Source organism: Nuphar pumila, chromosome 13, assembly GCF_984573655.1.
Source record: "Nuphar pumila chromosome 13, dmNupPumi1.hap1.1, whole genome shotgun sequence".
Classification (NCBI taxonomy): Eukaryota; Viridiplantae; Streptophyta; class Magnoliopsida; order Nymphaeales; family Nymphaeaceae; genus Nuphar; species Nuphar pumila.
The window spans coordinates 82989139-83009916 of NC_143261.1; the positions used below are offsets into that span (position 1 = coordinate 82989139).

General features: G+C 36.9%; 1 protein-coding gene across 1 annotated transcript; it reads right to left on the reverse strand.

Annotated features, from left to right (window-relative positions):
• Nucleotides 1-2229: 2229 nt before the first annotated feature.
• LOC149818903 (uncharacterized) lies at nt 2230-19657 on the reverse strand. Its single transcript, XM_089985471.1, has 3 exons — nt 19592-19657; nt 10743-10899; nt 2230-2506 (listed from the first exon to the last, which is right to left on the reverse strand). Exons 1-3 carry the CDS (start codon nt 19592-19594, stop codon nt 2460-2462), a joined length of 207 nt encoding a protein of 68 aa, XP_089841597.1. The 5' UTR covers nt 19595-19657; the 3' UTR covers nt 2230-2459.
• Nucleotides 19658-20778: the final 1121 nt, after the last annotated feature.

The window sequence follows — 20778 nt, forward strand, 5'->3', positions numbered from 1 at the left end:
AAGGCTTTTCCCCATTTCCGCCACTCCTTTCTCTCTCTCATCCCCCTTCTCTCTCTCCCTCTCATTCTTGCTATAACCACCCAATCGAGTAACCTAACTCGCTTCCCATCTCTTCTCGTTCTCCCTCCCTTTCTCGCTGCTTCTTGGGACCATCACCTCAGACCATAGCTTCTGGCTCAATAAGCTGAATATGAACAAGGACTGCTCATCCTGGTAAACAAGTTGAACTAGTAATAAATATATTTTACATATATTTTATATGTAAACCTGATGGCTGGAGAATTTGTCTTGCACACAACAAGTATAAACTTCAAATCCCATTGCTTAAGCTTTGAAACAATGTATCCCTTTTGTAAATGAGCCAGTTCAAGTTTGTGTTAATAGGTTTAAATTCCAAATTCTATTATTTGAAATTTGAAAATATATATATATATAGGGGTGGCAAAACTTGACACGACCCGCCAACCCGGCTGACCCGTTTAATAAACGGGTTAGGCGGGTGGGTCAACCTGCCAACCCGACCCGTCAACCCGACAACCCGACCCGCCAACCTGAGAACCCGTTTACCCGACCCCAACCATTTATAAATGGGTTGGCGGGTCGTGTTGAGTTACCCGTTTATTAAACGGGTTGGGTTCGTGTTTGCCACAGCCAACCCGTTTAATAAACGGGTCGGGTTCGGGTTGAGGTATGCTGACCCGCCAACCCATCGGGTCGACCCGCCAACCCGACACGATTGCCACCCCTATATATATATATATATATATATATATATATATATATATATATATATATATATATATATATATATATATATATATATATATATATAAACGAGCTAGCTCGAGCTCAGCTCCTTTAACTGGGGCACACCATGAGCTCAAAGCTTCGGCTAGCTTCCCACAAGAACGGGCTGAGCTTGAATGCCCCAGTTCATTCAGCTTCTTTACCGGGAAAAGATTTGTAGCTAGGTTTGAACGAAGATCTGGTCCAGGTGAATAGGATGTTAACATCCTACCCAAATCTGATAAAGGAATATGAACGTTGGATCGCGATGTAACCCTTTTTTTTATATAAAAAGAAGTGCAAATGTAAAATGATACATCCCACCCATATATACCAGAACTAGTAAGTAAACCGGGACAAGCATGAACAGGAGATGCTGATGATAGAACGAAGAGCACAGTGATACGAACAGAACATATAATACAGTACCAGTTATTTCATGGCATGCAGCACATCTGTTATCACTTTGAAACAGATGACATATCCTGGCTGTTATATGGAATCATAGTCCGTTTATGACCTCACGTCACATTAATAGGCCGACATGATAGGAAAGATTTAAAAGATAAAGCTGCTAACATGAAATTCAGCATACTGCTTCTTTCAAGAGCCGATTTTGACATATCCAATTAGCCAGTGAACCTCAAAGATTGCGTCGGTATATTATTGTGTGAAGGGGCGATACATATTCTTCAACTTCTTCCGCTTTCCAGCAACAGACCAACTTATCCCACTTTTCCGGAAAGGGTGTGCATGTGAATACCACCTCAGGATCAAATGATATTGCACGGGCAAATGCAAGACTTGGATGATGATGTAATTACAAAAAGAGCATACCAACCAACACTTCATAGCCCCAAGGGGGGTTGGCATAGAGGGGTGGGGCCTTGGCTGCTTAGGCGGGCAGTCAAGGTTCGATTCTCATGGGTGTCGCCCCTCTGCGCAAGCCAATGCCGGCACGATGACCGTAGGTATGGCAGGTTGAGCCAGCACGACCAGGTCTTCGTGACGGATGTGGTTTCTTCGGGTTATAAATTCGAAAAAAAAAAACAACACTTACATAATCAGTAGCAAGATTTTTTCATGAACTGCAGACTGACTATATGGAAATGCAATTCTTTTTCTAACATATTCAATACTAGTCAATTTCATGGTTGAAGATTGGTTAACCTTCTCTGCAATGGGGACTTTGTGAAAATTTTGTTGCTTTGGGTTTTGAAGCACATCAAGTTGATACAATGAACTGGAAGCCCAAATAAATCCTAGATTTGCATAAAAGCTGATCCACAGAATCAATCAATTGATATCAAACATCACTAAGCCAGCTAATTTTATGAGTCCTAATCATAATCTGTGTCCAGCTTTGAATGCTTTAGTAGCTATGTTAATATTTCTTTCCTTTGGTATTTCTAGTAGTTGGACGTTTCAACAAGCTATGGTATATTCAAGGACAAATGTAACTTCAGAATTTACCAAGAAACAGTAGTTAAAAACTTCACAACAGGAGAAGATTAAAGGATCGAAACTAACAAGTAAAAGAAAGGGTAGATTTTATATTGTAAGGCACAAGCATAATTAAAATAACATGATCATGTTTCTTGTCCTGTATGCCTAAGAAAATAGGACCTTTGGAATTATCTTCAAGTTCACCCATTTCTATCAAAAGCTACAATTCAAGCCACAGCTCCACTTGTTGCTGTCCTGATAATCTGAAACAATGCTGCCAATAAATAGTAAAAAAAAAAACAGAACCATCAGAAAGGAACTTCCACCGTAATTAATTTACATATACCAACCAAACATGCCAATTTACCATTACTGTTTCAAGCTAGATACTTTCCCACCTCATAATCTAATTGTATGTGCAGTGGCAGTAAATCACGATGGAGATCAACAACTAAAACCCATAATTTTGAGAGAGAGAGAGAGAGATCATGTTGCAACCACAAAAAATGGACTTGGATGAGCTAGATGACAGACATACCACGTTATTTTCAGTCAAACGAATATTAACAAGCATGTAGATATAAAGATGTTTATGTACCAAAGAACTAATTAATTCTAAACTGCGAAGCATACGAGTTAGCATTAACAGGAGAGTTTGTCATTTATTTTTATACAATGTCACATCAACTGAACAACTCTTTACATGCAATTGATTTCGAGGCACTGGAAGGTATACCAGATGTCCATGGTGGCAAAGGACGAGAGTGTAAAGATGACGGCTGGAGATCAAGTTATGCAGTAACAGGCAACAGAAAAATGTGATGGTATTAAAAGTCTTACAAGTTCACACAGCAATAAAAAAGAGTCAGGTTTAAGACTTGAGTATCGTTGCTTGCTGATTCATGAGTCTATGAATCAGGAGGATCTTCAGTAGGTTTAGTAAGAGCACAGAATTTGTCATCATGAGCATTATTGCAATCCAGATTTTTCGGACAGCTATGCAAAAAGAGGGGCCACAGTGCTTCAGACTGTTGGGATTTGCCATCCTATGGAGCTACTGCAAGTGCCAAAAAGAATGCGCAACATAATGTCAATTATACACTGACCCAGGATAACAATGGACAGCAGCAGGCAAGTAATGAGATCCTTGCTGCAACTTTTCAAAATTTAAAGATAGATCAACAGTCATCTAATGAGGGAAGAGCAGGCAAACATGTCACAAGAAATGTGGGTAAGGTTTCTAAACTTAAGGTGTATGAAAGTCATGGTAGAATAGTTACTAGAGATGGGACATCTCATTCTATCACGCATGTAGGAAATGCCCAAATTTGTTCTAGTGTAGGTTATTTGTCCTTATCTAGTACCTTTATTGTCCCCAGTATAAAAAGAAATTTGATCTATCTCTTAGTTATGTCATCAAATTAATTGTTATGTAGTTGTAAAGGGCCTTCATACGAACAAAACATACACCAAAGGGATGAGACATGGTAGTTTCTACGTCATCAAGGAAGCTTGTAGTAATTACCTGTCACAGACTATTTCTAGACGATCTTCAAAATCAGAATTAGTGGTCCCCAAGGTCAAGTCGAATATTAGTTGATATGTATAATCATCGATTGGATCATTATCGTTCTCCCATATTTCAGTCTTTGTTTAATAAAGGTCTTTTGTCCAAAATGTCATACAATAAAGAGTTGATGACTGAATCTTATGTCAAGAGTTGTCAAATATGTAAAAGTCATAAATTGCCCTTTAATCCTGCCAGTAAAAGAGCTTCCTTTTATTTTGAAACTGTTCATCTAGATGTCTAGGGATCTGTACCTGTTAATTCATTTTCAGCCAATAAATACTATGTTTCATTTTGTGATGATTATAGTAGGTTTTACTTGGATCTTTTTCACGAGGCAACAATTAGAAGTCTTTAATCTATTTCATAATTTCCACATGTACGTTAAGAGTCAATTTGGGCTTTCCTATTATCAATCTCTAAAGTGATGGGGGAGGAGAATTTTGCTCACATAAATTTAGAGAATATCTATTGAGCCACGGGATTTATCATAGAAAATCCTAACCGCATACTCCTCAACAAAACGGAGTCGCAGAGCCAAAATACATGAACATTATTGTGAGTGCTTATAGTATGAAGCATATGAGTGGAACACTGTTTGGGCTATGGATAGAAGCATTCTGCAGTTTACATCATTAACCGTCTATCCATGAAAATTCTTCAGAATAATTCCCCTTATTATACTTTATATGGCAAACACCCACAAATTGAAGAGTTAAAGGTGTGGGGTTGTGTGCTATTGCACATTGATGATTCTCAAAGAAACAAATTTGCTCCCAAGGCTCAACTATTTAGATTTGTGGGTTATGTTGATGGATACAAAGGATATAGATGTTGGAATCCTACAAAAGAGGTGTATCACCATATCACATGTTTTTTAAAAAAATAATTTCAACATTACTGAAAATCAGAAACAGGAAGAATTTCGAAAATATCAAGATAACAGTATCTACGGACGATATGGACTTGTGGATGTGTCCATCTCTATTGCAATGTCTTCATGGCCCATGTAATATGCATGATGAGCAATCAGGACAAATATGCCGTGAAGAAGTCAGAAAGGATGATACATAGAGAAGTATGCCAAGGGCCAAAATAATAGCTCAACAACAAGAAATGAAGGGAAGCAAAAGGCAAGATAAGATGGTGAGGTTTATTAGAGAAAAGGATTTAGGAATGTGGTTCCTGAACAAGACAAGCCTAAAGGAAATATTGAACCTCTGAACGCTCCACAATATGCTCCAACTATGGTTCCCATGATATTGTTCAAACATCAAAATCACATGAGGTTATTCAATCATCAGGACCAGTACTATGTAAATCCAACAAAGAGAGACATCCCGTTGATAGATAGGTGTCATATGATACCTTTAGTGTAGAATTCCAAACATATTTTAACGCAGTCCAGCTAGTGCAAGATCCTGTCAGCTTTATAGAATCAGGTACATATTACAGGTAGATAGAGGCAATGAATGAAGAAATGAGTGCCTTGCACATCTGCAACATGTGGAACATAGTATACAAGCCCTTTGACAAAAATGTAATAAGATGTAAGTGGGTTTATAAAATTAAGCATAAGGCTTACAGGAGCATTAAAAGATAAGTGTGTCTAGTATCAAAAGGATATACTCAAGAGTATGGTCTTCATATGAAAGACTTATAGTCCTATGATCAAAATGGGACCTATTCAACTTGTATTGTCTTTGGCTACGATTGTTTCAAATGGATGTCAAAAATGCTTTCCTACGTGAAGACCTCAAAGAAGAAGTCTATACACCAAGATATGCATAAGGAGAACCTGTTCAGAAAGTGTGTAGATTAAAGCATCTCTTATATGGACTAAAACAGGCTTCAAGGGCTTGGTTTCAAAAGGTTATCTAATGAAGTTTGGGCCTATCGTTTTCAAAGTCAGATTGGCCATTCCTTCTTCATTAGTGTCGAGAATCATGGCATTACCATAGTATTGATATATGTGGTCGATATTGTGATAACCGAGACATGTTTGAACCATATAAATGATTTGAACAGCTATATACAGAAAAAAATTAAGATGAAGGATTTTCAAGATTTGAAATATTTTCTGGGAATACAAGTTTATCGGAATAGTAAAAGGATGTTTATTTCACAACAGAAATATACTTTGGACTTAAGAAAAGTGGAATGAAAGATTGTAGACCTGTCTCTACTCTTATTCCTATAAATCAAAGGCTAAAAGCGAATGAAGGAAAGGCATTCAAAGATCCCAATTATATAGAAGCATAGTGGAAGCCCTTCAGTATTTAACCTTTACCCATCCAGATATCTCGTATATTGTGAACTAGGTGATACACTATATGCATGATCCATGAGTATGTTATGAATATAATGTTATCTATTTTATTTTTGTTTTTGTGCTTTAATGCATGGCATTGCCCTTAGTGGTTGTTCGTATCAGAGTTGTCGGTCGAGGAAGTAGGAAAAGAAAGCAATACATAAATCGGAAGCGGGAAGCAAGGCACTTTGAAAATTTTAGGAAGCGGAAAGCGTGGGACGACTTAGAAGCGAACCAGGAATCATCTTGGAACCGACCTAGGAAGTGAACCGGAAGTGAACTAGGAAGCGAGGGGGAAGCGAAAAAAGAGATAACTAAACAAATAAAAATACAAAAAGATGAAAAAAAGGGAGAAGCGACCGCTTCCCCTAAATTGAGAAGTGTGCTTCTCATTTTTTTTTGGTGCGCTTTCCAACATGTTTCGAAAGTGCAATGTTTTGCGCTTCCGGTAACTCTGGTTCGTATTGCCTATGTTGGCACCTTGTATTATCCCATGGTAGACTTGTGCATGTGAACGTTGTGTTTGTGTTATCGTAAGCCCTTTGTGGTTCTTACTTTTGTTTTTTCGCATATTTCGTGACATGGTATCAGAGGGATTCTTGATCTTGGTATCTTGTTCGAGTTCGTGCTTCGAAAGAAAATTTTATATTGATATATATGGCTTGTCGTATTTTGGTATGTATCTCTTGTTTAATTAAAAAAAAAGTATTTATAATATATATTTTCTTTTTTTCTTTTTCAAAAATTGTTTAAAATATTATGGTTATTTCTTGGGTGTATAAAATATGTTTTTTGAATCAATTGGAATTAGAGTTTTGTGAAATGTCCTTTAATGAAATATTATTTTAATGACTGTTGTGTTTGTTTTTTTTTCTACATTAACCCATAAGTAGTTTACTCTTGAGCTCCTTATAGTAAGTTCTCCATGTTATTATTATTTTTAATACAAAAAATCTATAATTTTATGATCTCGTGTATGTATATATATATATTATTTATTTTGGGTTTCTTAGACACCATTATGATTATTGGTGACTTTATGCAAGTGTCAAAGCATGTTCTTTGAATTCTATTTGGTGCTTTCATTGAGATGTGCTCATTAAGAATTTTTAAATTCATGTACGTTTTATATCTTAAGCCACCAGGATTTTAAGTTCATTAGTCATGCCATGGATGTTTTGTATGCTCTCATGAGATTGCTCTATCGGCATATCATCTTCATATTTATGTGTTGTGGACATATGTCTATGCATGTTTTATGTGTCATTTCAAAATTGTTTTTGGTATTTTGGGTTGAAAAAATAGACATTTTGGATATTATTTTATGGTCTCAAATTAAATTGAAACTAGAGTTTTATCTTTAAAATCTTTTTTTTAAGCTATTGTTTTATTGGCTCTTGCATAAGCATAATAAGTCAAAATATATTTTGGGTATATTAGTATCTTATGTGAAATCATGGTGTTCATATGCATATCTTATGTGTTTCTTCATAATTTTTTGTGGCTTTAAAGTTATTAGATTATTGCATATACATGAATTTTGATCTCTTTGTGAGTATCCATGATTAGTTATACTTATGTATACTCTTGGTTTTCCAAATGGTTCATTAAAAATCTCTATATATGTTTTTGGTCATCTTTAATGTTGTATGTCATTGTCGTCTCATAGTAGACTTGCTTATATTGACCATGCATATGATTGCATCATTTGATATCTTGTTGTGCATATGATTACACTATACTCATTCTAAAGTTTTCATCTACCTTTATTGGATTTGATTTGAAACTTTGTTTTCTTCAAATTGGTTCTTATATATGAACTCACTTATTTGAAAATTGATTTTCGTGAGTATGTATTGCCTCCTTATAGCATTTGTTTTGTCCATCACCGATTTTTATATGATGCCACGTTTATTTTTGGCCTTGTTAAACCAAAGTTGTTTGTTGGGGTGAGTTGTGTGCACCTCAATTTTTTGTCAGTTTAGATTGTCGGCTTATAGTTTGGATCTAACAGAAGGTTGTTTCATCAATGGATTTGTGGGTGTGATTAAATTCTCTTGTAATCAATATTTATGTTTTCTTGAAAAATATGTTGATTATGTGCTTATGCTTGTCTAAAATTGTTTTTATAAATTTTATATCTAAGGTATGCTCTTATCTTGCTTGAATTGTTACTAATGTTTCTAAAAATCTTAAAATTATTACTTTGTTCTACTCGAGTGTTATTCTTATTCAAAATATACATACTAGTTTTTTTTTAAACTATATAACTATTTGGTTAAACTATCTTCTTTATGTGTAGTTGGAATGTGTTTTGTTATCTCTGAAAGTTCTTAAAGATGCGATGGATTGAGAAAGGAATATCTTTGATACATCATATCATGAAGACGGAGATAACCGATGAAGGCATTTGGGGATGATCACCAATGAAGACATTCAAAGACTTATATTGGCAAAATTCTCTAATGCATCATAAAGATAGAGACTCTCAATGAAGACACTTAAAGACTTGGATTCTCCCCATTGATTCTTTTTTGTATTTCCAAACTTTTGATATATCACACAGTAAGTTTAAGGGGGAGTGTTAAGTTGTATATATATATATATATATATATATATATATATATATATATATATATATATATATATATATATATATATATATATATATATATATTTTTTCATATTGTACATATATATACATATATATTTTATTTATAATGATGTAATAGGTAATACCTCTAAGGGTATTTTTGTTATTTCACAACATTGTAATAGGTTGTGCCCATTAGGGGTACTTTAGTTCTTTTACTTTATTTTTTTCTTTTTGTCCTTTTCTATTTTTATATGGATTATTTAGTGAAAGACCAAATAGAGTTGTTGGGTTTTTTTGGACTAGTCAATATAGAGTTCACTAGTCAATAGAGATGTTCGAACAGTCCAACAGCTCTATTTGAGATTACCACTTGTGTATAAATAGGGGTGAACCCCCTCTTGTTCTCCAATGCTCTTCTAAAGCATTCTAACTCACTTTGTGAGTATATCATGAATATAATGTTATTTATTTTATTCTTGCTTTTGTGCTTTAATGGTATTTCCCTTAGTGATTGTTTGTATTACCTATGTTGACACCTTGTATTATCCCATGGTGAACTTGTGCATCTGCACATTGTGGTTGTGTTATCATAAGCCCTTCGTGATTCTTGCTTTTGTTTTTTTACATATTTCGTGACACAATCTATAACACATGAATCCAACATATTCCATATCATGAGTACCTCTCACATGAAGCCAACATGTTCCACACATGAATCTCGTCCAAATACCCTTACCCACACCTGAAACATGGTGAGTTTGTTTCCCTTTCTAAAAGAAAATATAGCATCGCTCACATCCATTTTTGAAGATCTAACTTTTCAATCCTCTCTCTATCAGATAATGAAAAAGGAACAGAAGTGGTGTTAATCAAATTCTTCTTCTTTTTTCTATTTGCAGTTATTTAGAACAAATAAAATTTCAATAAAGGGACAGGTTTTGGATTATGTTTGAAATAAATAGAGATGCGGAAATTTTTAGAGGACTTTGTTAATAAATCTGCTTATGATACATGTTAAATTATTATTTTTCTTTTTCTTTTTATTCCCTTTTAGATAGAACTGCAATTAAGAAGTTGGCATTCAAGTTATATATAAAAAATAATGAAGAAACAAAACCATTAAGGGGTCTCAAGTTGAAATCAGTGAAACATGGTAACAGGAGCAAGCTATGATCGAGCATAAATGAATTTCCTCCAGGTTATTATTGGTGTCAATTTTAATTTTCTTATTTTGTTTTTATAACCTTAATAAATGTCAAAATGGAAAGAAACGAAAACTGTCACATATATTGGTCACATTTTGAAAATACTGCAATTGATTTTATCGTGATAATTTTGAAGGCTGGCACATTCCCGGAAAAGACCATGATAATTTGTGACTTTTAATGCCCATTTGGAAAATATCACCTATTGTGGAAATATCACATTTTATCCTGCTATTACTGCAATAAAAACACTTTTATTATGTTTTTATATGTTTATATTTTCCTCACAATTTTATATATTATATTTTAATATACTAATAATTTCTGAAGAATTCCCCCAAAACAAAAATATTTAATTTATTGTGAGATTTTCCTTGTGGGGACTTTCTTGAGAACAAGATTTGTGATATTGAAATGAACTTGAAGTTTTAAATTCGAACAAGCAAAATGACAAATGAAATATATGCTAGCCACAAGCTTTTAAACCACAACCGAGGTACATGATGGACCAACCTATGTTTCACAGAGCCACTTTTTGTTGAAATGTGGTGATAAAATGCACTAATTTCAATATCTGAACCAAATATTCCCTTGTAGGCAGAATTAACGTGACCATTGGCTCATAAGATATTTCTCAAACAGGTAACCTATAAATTTCTGCCTTGTAATCTTTATGTATATTCTGTACTTGCCTTTCATATCTTCTCTTCATTATTATTCTAATTTTTGTTTGCTATATTGTCTCAACAGCTAACTAATGAAGCTTCTGAGGAAAAATAATAGAAGTTCCTAGCAATAATTAGCAAATGTCTAAAGGAAGAGATAGCATACATGATCCAATAACAACAAACACAAAGAAACCGAGCACAATTGGGCCCACAGGGTAGTCATATCCTTTCTTCGTAACTGATTCAGGAACTGAACCTCTTTTAGTGATGTTCTTCTGAAACTTTGCTACCTTCCTGTCAGCAAGACGCTTTGAGGTTGTCTGCGAACATAAGACAGTATGATTCAGGCAATATATCATAAATACTTATCTATGTCACAGGGATTCAACTAGCAGGGTGCCGCACCCGCATCGACGCGACACGGGTGCGGCACCAGGTGCAGTCAACCCGACCCTGGGTGCGGTCAACGCACCCAGGGTCATTTTGGTCCAATTTTTTGGACTTAAAAAAAATGTTTTGCCAAGAATTTTTTTTTAATATATGTCACAGGGATTCGCCAACTAGGTGCCGCACCCGCACCCAATGCAGTCAACCTGACCCTAGGTGTAGTCAACGCACCCAGGGTCATTTATGTCCAACTTTTGGACTTTATATATATATATATATATATATTTATTTATTTATTTATTTATTTATTTTGCCGCACCCCCACACCCGGGTTTTTTGGAAGTGTCGCATCCCCGCACCCGCACCCATGTGACATAGATGCTTATGTATTAGCCTTTGGAACATGGAAGTAGCTGGATGCAAACAAAAAGTTGAAGATGCCAAATACAAATCATCATGATTTATAAATATTCAATAATGTCTCCAGGACTCATAACACCTTTACGCATTCCACTGAATGGAGCAAATGCAATACTAACACCTACCCCCTGTTTGGATCACTTTATAAACTGTTCCTTGCCATTTATGCTCATTTTAAGTAGTATTTTTTGGTGTGTGGATCATTCACTTCTATTTTTTAACGACAGTTTATAAACTTCACCCTTTTTTCAGAAGTAGGGGGAGACCTACTTATTTCTTTCGTAAGTGCTTACTTTCTTCCATTCCACCCCCATCACCATTACTACCACCATCACCACCACCACCACCATCACCATTACTATCACCACCACCACCACCACTGCCACCATCACTATGTCATCACCACCATTACCATCCACCATTGCCACCACCACCAATCCACCACAACCATCACCACCACCAATCCACTGCCACCATCACTCTATTTATCAGTCATTGCCACCATTACCACCACTTAGAGGTGGGCGCTGGGTCGGGCCTGGGCTAGTAAATTTGGCCCTAGTTCAGCCCAAAGCAGGATGGCCCGGTCCAGCCCATTATTTACTTATTTGGTTTTATGTTTTTGTTTTCAGTTTTCACATAGGGTTTCACTTTTACAGCGCCCTTTGCCCCTTCCCCTCCCACCCACAGGCTGCGGTTGTTGTGGTCTCTCCTGCAACCACGATCTGCACGAGTATAGTGAGTATGCTGTTTTTAGGTTTTTTTATGCATATGATGTTGTGGTGCATTATTTTTCAAGTTTCAACTACTTGATCCAAGTCTACATGGGTCTAGTGGTAGCGGGTATGCTGTTTTTAGGTTTATCACTTCCTTGATATGCATGCAGTGTTGTTAAAAGCGTTGAGGTGTAGCGAGGCGCTCCACCAAAATCTGAGGTGAGGCGTAAGCCTCGAGGCGCAAAGCGTAAGCCTCAAAAAAAAATTTAACTTAAAAAAAAACTATAAAAGCTGTTTATTTTTCCAGGATCCAGAAACTCTGACCAATATGACGAAATTAGCCTCACCTAAAAGCGCTCCTTACTTCATATACCCATGCAACAGACGTGCGTTATTTTCAAAGCTGTTTTGTTTTTCATAAACCACATTTCCTGCAACAACCTTCCCAACCAATCCAGCTAAAAAAACGTTGTTCTTCAAAGAGGCGAAGTCCGAGCGAACCTCTCTGGATTTTGTCTCTTATACCCCGAACGACCTCAGTAGTTTCCAGCAAAGCCAGGCCCATTGGTCAAACTATAATCGGATCCACTATACACACACACATTAAAAGAAAAAACGGTAGCTCTCATTGTGTTTATTGTTTAACCAAACTTGGTCCTCCGCTCCCTTCCTTTTCTTTCCTCTGCAGGATGAAGTGGAAAAACAAATTAAAGTGAACGATAAAGGAGGGGAGGCCATATCGACCATTGATCCTTGTGGTGTCTTCTTGGGGATCTCCGATTGCCCTCCCCTCATACCCCAGCAATGGCGGTCACCATCCCTAACCCCGTCATTTTGGGCAAAGGCATGACAGACCATTGCAAGATGCGAAGATCCATCTCCGATCCCCAGATACACTCCTCGCCGGCTACCAACAACTGGGCATCATCGCCTTCGCCGAGCAAGACCCACTTGAAAAGCTCGTCCACCTCGCTGAGATCGCTAGGGTTCCTCCCGCTCCATATTGTCGGTTCGGTTCTCACCAACACGGTTCGGTTATTCGTAGAGAAGCCTGAGGAAGGGATCGCAGATGCGGAGGAGGTGCCGGAGGCGAGGAAGAGGCCGGAGAGGGTGAATTGGATTGAGAGGTTGCTGGAGCTGAGGAGGAGGTGATGGAGGGAGAGACTAAGGATAGAAGGAAGGGGTGGTCTGTTGTTGAAGAAAATGCGGAGGCGCACAATGGAGGAGATTCCTGTCATGATGGATGTTGTTGCGTGGGTTCGGATGCGGAGTTGGAGGGCGGACCAGCCGATGACGAGCACGACGCGGAGTCGTTCTCGATGTTCCTCGTTCGAGCCACGTTGGAGGAAACAAAGACTTTGGCTCAGCTGGCTTCTCTCTGTTACCAGGCTTATACCATCCTGGAAATCAAGGTAACAACTCTTCGCCTTAGTCAGCGGGTGGTCGGCGGCAAGTGGTGGCCGACGGCGACAGCAGTGGCGGGGGACGAGAGGGGACGGAGTGGAGAGAGAAGGGGCGAGGGCTTTCCCTCGCCCCGAAGCGCCTGTGTCTTTTTTAAAGACACAGGTTCTCGATCTTTTGAGAATACGGGCCCGGATCCGGGTCGAACTCGGGTTCGGGCCATCCGATTTCTTAATGTGCGCCTCACTTTGAGGCGCGCCTCGCCTCAAGGCGTACGCCTCAAGGCGCATGAGGCGTACGCTTTTGCGATTTTGCGATTTTTAAGTGCGCCTCAAGGCGAAAAGGCCCTCGCCTCGAGGCGAGGCACACTTTTTGTGCCTTGAGGGGCGTTTTTAACAACACTGTATGCATGTTTGAGACATTTATCTTCATGCATCTTTTTGTGAGCATGTGTTTGGGGGTGGAGGAGCCAAGAGGGCTTCACTACGGTATTTAATGCTTCTCGTGCATTGTCTCCATGAGCCCTGTGGTGGTGTAAATGTATGTTAACTTAGTTAATATACTTTGATTGTTTATTTTGACGTAGAGAAATCGATTAAGTTGTTAGTGTAGTTGTTGGCAGCTCTAGCAAACCAAATGCATCAAAAAGCAGAACTTCAAAAGCATGGAAAATTTGTGTAGAGGACTTTGATGAAAAGGGAAATGTAATAGCTAAGGACCCTATTTGTAACAAAAATCTTAGTGTTGTTAGTGTAAACGATACCAGTCATATAAGAAGGCATTTAGAGTCTTGCGAGAATAAATTGGCTAAATAACAAGAAGCAAGCCAACAAAAACTTTAACTCTCCAGAGCATTGTCGATAACTTTTAAATTTAGCATGGAGCGTAATAGAAAATTATATGCTACTGTTATTATTATAAATGAACTTTCTTTAAGTGTTATGTTTTTATTTTTTGAAGAACCATTACAAGAGAAATATTGAAAATATATGACTTTGAAAAGGAGAAGTTGAAGGGATTCATCCAAGCAAATGCTTAAAGAGTCACTCATAACACTTGGAGATTTGGTCAGACTATGAATTATTTATGCTTGACTAAACATTTTATTGATAATTGGATGTTGCAAAATATGATTTTAAGTTTTCCTCAAATTCCACCACTACACTGCAGTTAACATGACACTATCTTTGAAAGAATCTTTCATAGATTGGAGCATTGAATCAAAGTTAATGAGTTTAATTGTAGACAATGCAAGTGTGAATGATTGTATTGCAGTGGATTTGAAAGAGACAATAGGAGGTAAAGGTTTGATTTGTTTGAAGGAAAAATGATTTCATATTCGTTTAACTGCTCATATTATTAATCTCATTGTCAAAGATAGTTTGAAAGAAGTAAAGCACATAGTTGAAAAGTTTTGTACTATTGTTAAGCATTATAAGGGGTAAGAAAAATGATGAATTTCATTTAAAGAAGTTGCAGAGAAGGCAAAGTCCATAACAAGGAAATTAGGTTATCATGTTGAGACTAGATGGAATTCCATATCTTTATATGTTAGAACGTGTTATACAATATAAAGAAGTATTCATGTGGTTGAAGTATAAAGATTCTTCTGAATTTAAGGATTTTTCATCTTTTTATGCATGGGATGTGGTTGAAAAGCTTTGCAATTTTTTAGAAATATTTTATCATATTACACTTGTTTCGGGAATCAAGCATTAGACAACTCATTTTTTTTCATGAAATATGAAAGAGACAATAGGAGGTAAAGGTTTGATTTGTTTGAAGGAAAAATGATTTCATATTCGCTTAACTGCTCAGATTATTAATCTCATTGTCAAAGATAGTTTGAAAGAAGTAAAGCACATAGTTGAAGAGTTTTGTACTATTGTTAAGCATTATAAGGGGTAAGAAAAATGATGGATTTCATTTAAAGAAGTTGCAGAGAAGGCAAAGAATCCCATAACAAGGAAATTAGGTTATGATGTTGAGACTAGATGGAATTCCATTTCTTTTTATGTTAGAACGTGTTATGCAATATAAAGAAGTATTCATGTAGTTGAAGTATAAAGATTCTTCTGAATTTAAGGATTTTTCATCTTTTTATGCATGGGATGTGGTTGAAAAGCTTTGCAATTTTTTAAAAATATTTTAGCATATTACACTTGTTTCGGAAATCAAGCATTAGACACAACTCATTTTTTTCTTCATGAAATATGAAAGTTGCACACCCATTTGGAACGTGAATGTTCTAGTATTTCAGATAATGACATTTTTGAGGTTGTAGCTTGTACAATGAAGAAAAAAATTGATAAGTATTGGAATAAAATAAATGAATTTTTGGCACTTGTGGTGTTGGATCCTCACCTTAAGTTCTAGTTTGTGGAATACATATTGGTCCCCATTCATAAATTCATATCTCCCAATATCCTTTGAATTCCAGTCTGAAATTTGGTCCATGAGCATGTATAGGTGTTAACCAAATACTAACCAATTTTTAGAAATGTTAGTGGCCCATATCCGAAGATGCGAATTTTCCACCACAACCTGATTGCTCGTGAGTGTGGCCAACTAAACCTATATGGTCTTGTTTCCAATGGAAAACTACCTAACCCCACCTAAACCTCATGGATACAATGTTAGATGAGTTTATGGAGGCTCCACAGACCTTCACGTTGGAAATCAGAGTGGTGAAGTTTGCCATCATGCCGAACAAGACACAAAGGTATTGAGGTATGCCTGGATGTGATCATGAATCTACAAGTAGTGACTCTTGTGGTTGATCTATACCAGCTTCCCATCTTTGAAGTCTATCAAGTGGGACTTCTCGATGGTAATGATGAACTATGTAGCTAAGGTGTTTGGCAAGGACCAAGTTTACATATTTGATCCGGGTGGAGCAGCCAATCAATTGGGTTGTGGCTTCTCCCATTTTGGAGGCAAAGTAGTGTAGAGCGTAGTGATCTGTTACGGTTCAAAATTGACCCAAATTTACTTGTGTTTTTTTTAGTAAGATTTAATGTTTTGAATTTTTGCTCCAATGGAGCAGGTATAACGAGTCTTTGGGTTTGGATGTTAGTATTTGATTCATTTAATTTTAAATAAGTAGGTCGGGTCTATAAGGATCAAGGTCCAGCAGTAGTTCCTAACCCAAATCCAACTAGAGCTCTAGACTCAAGAAGAGATCTAGATTCAGCCAACGATTCAGATCCAGATGGTGCCCCAAATCCAGTGCTGAGGTGGATAGTCCAATCAGCATGGAAGCCACACATGCTGATATGGCAGCTTAGGTGGCAGATCAGGAGTGGTCCCTGCTCAAGACAAGTGGCAGCTTCCTACAGAGTTTTCGGAATTGAGATGGCATCTCCAGCACGTGATATGTGTCAACACCAAAACGAAGGAGAGCAAGCCAATAGGGCCCACAAGGGAGGGCGTCTAGCCCCTCTCCAAAATGTCTCTTACTTAGAGTCCAATTTTGCATATTTTATTATTTTATGATTTTAGAAAACTAAGTTTAAAAAAGAGTCCTGTCAAGATAGGACTCTAGACTCCTCTTTCTAGTTTAATTCTTGATGCCACTTAAGACTCCTTTTTTGGCAACTAGAAGGTGTTTTGATTTTATGGGTAAGCTTAATTTTATGAATTAAAAATAGATTCTACCCCGGGCCTCAAATCTATAAATAGAGGCTTGAGAATCTCCTTATGATTAAGGAATTGAATGATTAAATGAATTAAATCTTGCATTTCAAAGTGTCTCTCTATAAATGTCTTTCTTTTTTTCTCTCTTCTCTCTCTTCTCCCTCTCAGGTTACGTTTCTCTCTCTTCTCTCCGTGATACACATGAGCCCAAGCTCTCTCGAGAAGGCGTGTTGAATCGTTGCAAGGGCCCAAGGCCTTCTAGCCCCTAGGTGCTAACCTGAGGTGATGACTAACTCGAAATTCCGATGTGGTGTTGCTCCCCAAATATGGATATGCTGGTTCAGCCCCTTGTTGGTATTCCCAGTGGTATATCAGATGTATACCTAACTTGACAGAACCTTTGGAACCTCATTGAACAGTCCAACAACCCGAATCTACCCGAACGTTCAAAATCACACCTACCGAGTGAGTGTTGTCTGCGTACTGGGACAGTTCTAACTTCCAAAACCGACCTGCACCTTCCCCAACGTCTCAAACCTAAGCAATAAACAAAAACATATCAAAACAGGGCCCTAACAATATAGAAATTAGAATACATTTTGAGAAATTCAACACCTCAAAAATGAGGCATCTGCACTTAACCAAGCCTTGCTTGGAATCGGGTTAGGTGGCTCAGATCCTAAACAATCTGCATAACAGTACTGCAATTCATCACATGCTCAAGGCTCAAGAGATTAGATCAAAACTTTGGAGTCCATATCAAGCATTGATTATTTTTGGATTGTTCAAGTTTGCAAAAAAGTTGCATCTGTCTATTCTGATTATTTTCACCTTATTACTAGCGAGTCAACTATTATTTTGAGTGATTCAGCCAAGTCCATAGACATGCATGCGTCCACGCAATCTTCTAAGTTTGTCCACCATCGCTTATGTCTTCCAAAGTTCACGATAAGCCTCCCAGTTCACACCAAACCTCTTTCTATGCCCAGAGACCAAATAAAAAGTGCAATTCAGCGTGTCCTTTGAGAGCTCAAACCAAGTTGCACTAGTTTACTAGAAAGATCTATGAATTAGCCCAACCAAGTTGATATTTTGAAAATGTCACGACTATACCATGTTATCTTCATAGGCCGTTATAAGACCGATAAAAAAATGTGATGTTTTCAAAATATCACCTACTTTGAAAATATTGCACTTTTATCATGATGTTAACATGATAAAAAGTTCTTTGTCATACTCTTATATTGTTTATATTTTTATTTATACTTTTATCAGTATTTGCATATTTTGTATATGCTGATATTCTTCTGACAAAAACCAAAATTTTCATAAGATTCAAACCACATAAAAGAGGAAGATTTAAGTGAATAGAGATTGATTAAGAAAGCCAAGCATTTTACCATTTTAATTATTACAAAGAAAGCAGCACAATCCTGGCCTGAAGTGGAGTTAAGACCACAGAAAAAAAAAGTCAAAAAAAAGAAAAAGAAAAAAAATATCCTTCACTGTTTGATCACAGATTAATACCACAAGAATACTGCATAAAATAAGAAGCATTATGGTGAGATTTTTTTTTGCCGCGATTTTCCATGAACGAGATTAGTGACATTGTTTCAAACTATGATTCTAACCACCAATGACAACAGACCATGTACACAATTAACACAAACTCGTTTTAACTACCAAATGGGCAAGTGATGTTTGCTACAAATATGCATCATAAAACCTCCCAGGGACATGATGTCTAACTTTGAATCAAGTACTGGACAGTGCATATATTGGCAGGGCCCAACTGTTAGAGGGGTTTCCTCAATTCATGAGGGACATCAGGCCCAACCAAGTCATCGTTTCCCCAAACATCAAATATAACCCAAAGGGAGGGACTATGGACTTTGGGTGCACCCACTTATCCAGAAAAGCAGGGTAAGTTGGGAAATTGGATTGTAACATTTCCGGATAAGGGGGTATATCCAGACACACCCAAAATCCCTTCTTTTTTTATCTAATTATAGACGAAGTTAGGGCGAGAATCACAAATATCAAAAGAAGCCTCTTCTTCTCTATTGTGGAAAAATCCAACAACAACCCAATCCATCATTAGCAAATTTCCACCAAAAATTAAAGCAAAGCAAGAAAATCTCCAACAACCAAACCCTAAACTACCCAACAAAAACGAACAAATTCGATAGAACCAGACTACTTTGAATCAAAATCCCATGGCAAAACCTACAAGATCAGCGGAACAGAAAAGGCAAGAACAACCCAAAAGTTCTTCAACGAAGAGAAAACAAAAACAAGGAAAAGGATAGAACTGAAGAAGGGGAAGAAAACACGAACTTCCTCTTCGGAGAAGATCGAAAATTAAAACCTATAGCAATTTGATATTTAGGGTATCAACCCCACACAGAATTCGAGGGAAAAACTGAGAAATCGTAAGAAATGAGAAATTTACCATTTTTTCTTGCTTTGTTTCGTGGAAGAGACGTTGGTACAAGTCGAATTTCAGAAAAATCAGAGAGAGAGAGAGAGAGTGAAAGACTAGGAGGGTTCCGTCTTATATAGTGGTCAAATTTTGGGTTACCTACGCAATTAACTAAATATGCTGGGAAGACGATTTTGAGGTTTGACATTTTGACTTTGAGTTGGGCCATCTTCGAAATTACTAAAACACCCCCTTAATTTTTTTTGAGAGGGATGAAGAATGCCGGTAGCCCGGACTTCCCCCTTGTCCAATTTTCATGTTTGGTAATCAAAATCATGGAATTCACTTGATCGAAGAATCGTCTTCAGCTAGAGAGTTGCGATTATCAGGGCACGTTTGCATGTCAAAGTCGGGGCTTTCCGTGAAAACACACAGGGCTCATGTCAGTGGCGGTGCCAGGAATTTGAACTAGGCTGGGCACAAACTCTAGGGTTGGCGCTGGGAAACGAGATGAACGGCTTATCATTTGGCTAGGCTTGACTCAGAAATTGAGTTCAGTGACCCAAGCTATCATCTAGCTGATTTAGGTAAATGATCTGAACATAGCAAGCTCGATTGGCTTGACTTGTATTTATATATACTTTTATATTATATATTTATATATACTTTTATATTATATATTTATATATACTTTTATATTATATATTTATATATACTTTTATATTATATATTTATACATACATATATACATAGAATATATATTATATATATTTTATACATGAATTAAACATATATTTATATATTTTATATATTATTAAGATTTAAAAACATTTTTTAAAAGGTGAGCCAACTTATGATTGGCTGACAAAGAGGAGTATAGCTTTAACGAGCTAAGCTGGAACAGTCCAAGCTAGGTTTGTTTACCAGCCCTAGCACATCTATCTATTTGAGGGATTGTTGGGTTGAGAGAGAGAGAGAGATAGAGAGAGTCATCGGGTAGAAGGAAAAAAGACGTATAAAAGATAAGGATGAGCACTGCCATTATATCCTTCTTTCATCGTGTCAGGGTGGTAGGGAGTTTTGGGTTCAGGTTGGACACGTGCCCGGTAACATCTTAATTTTAAAATTCTAAAAATAGTAAAATAAATAAATAAATACTTTTAATCATTTTAGCAAAATAACAATGAAAAAATCTATCAAGACCAAAACTTGGTATG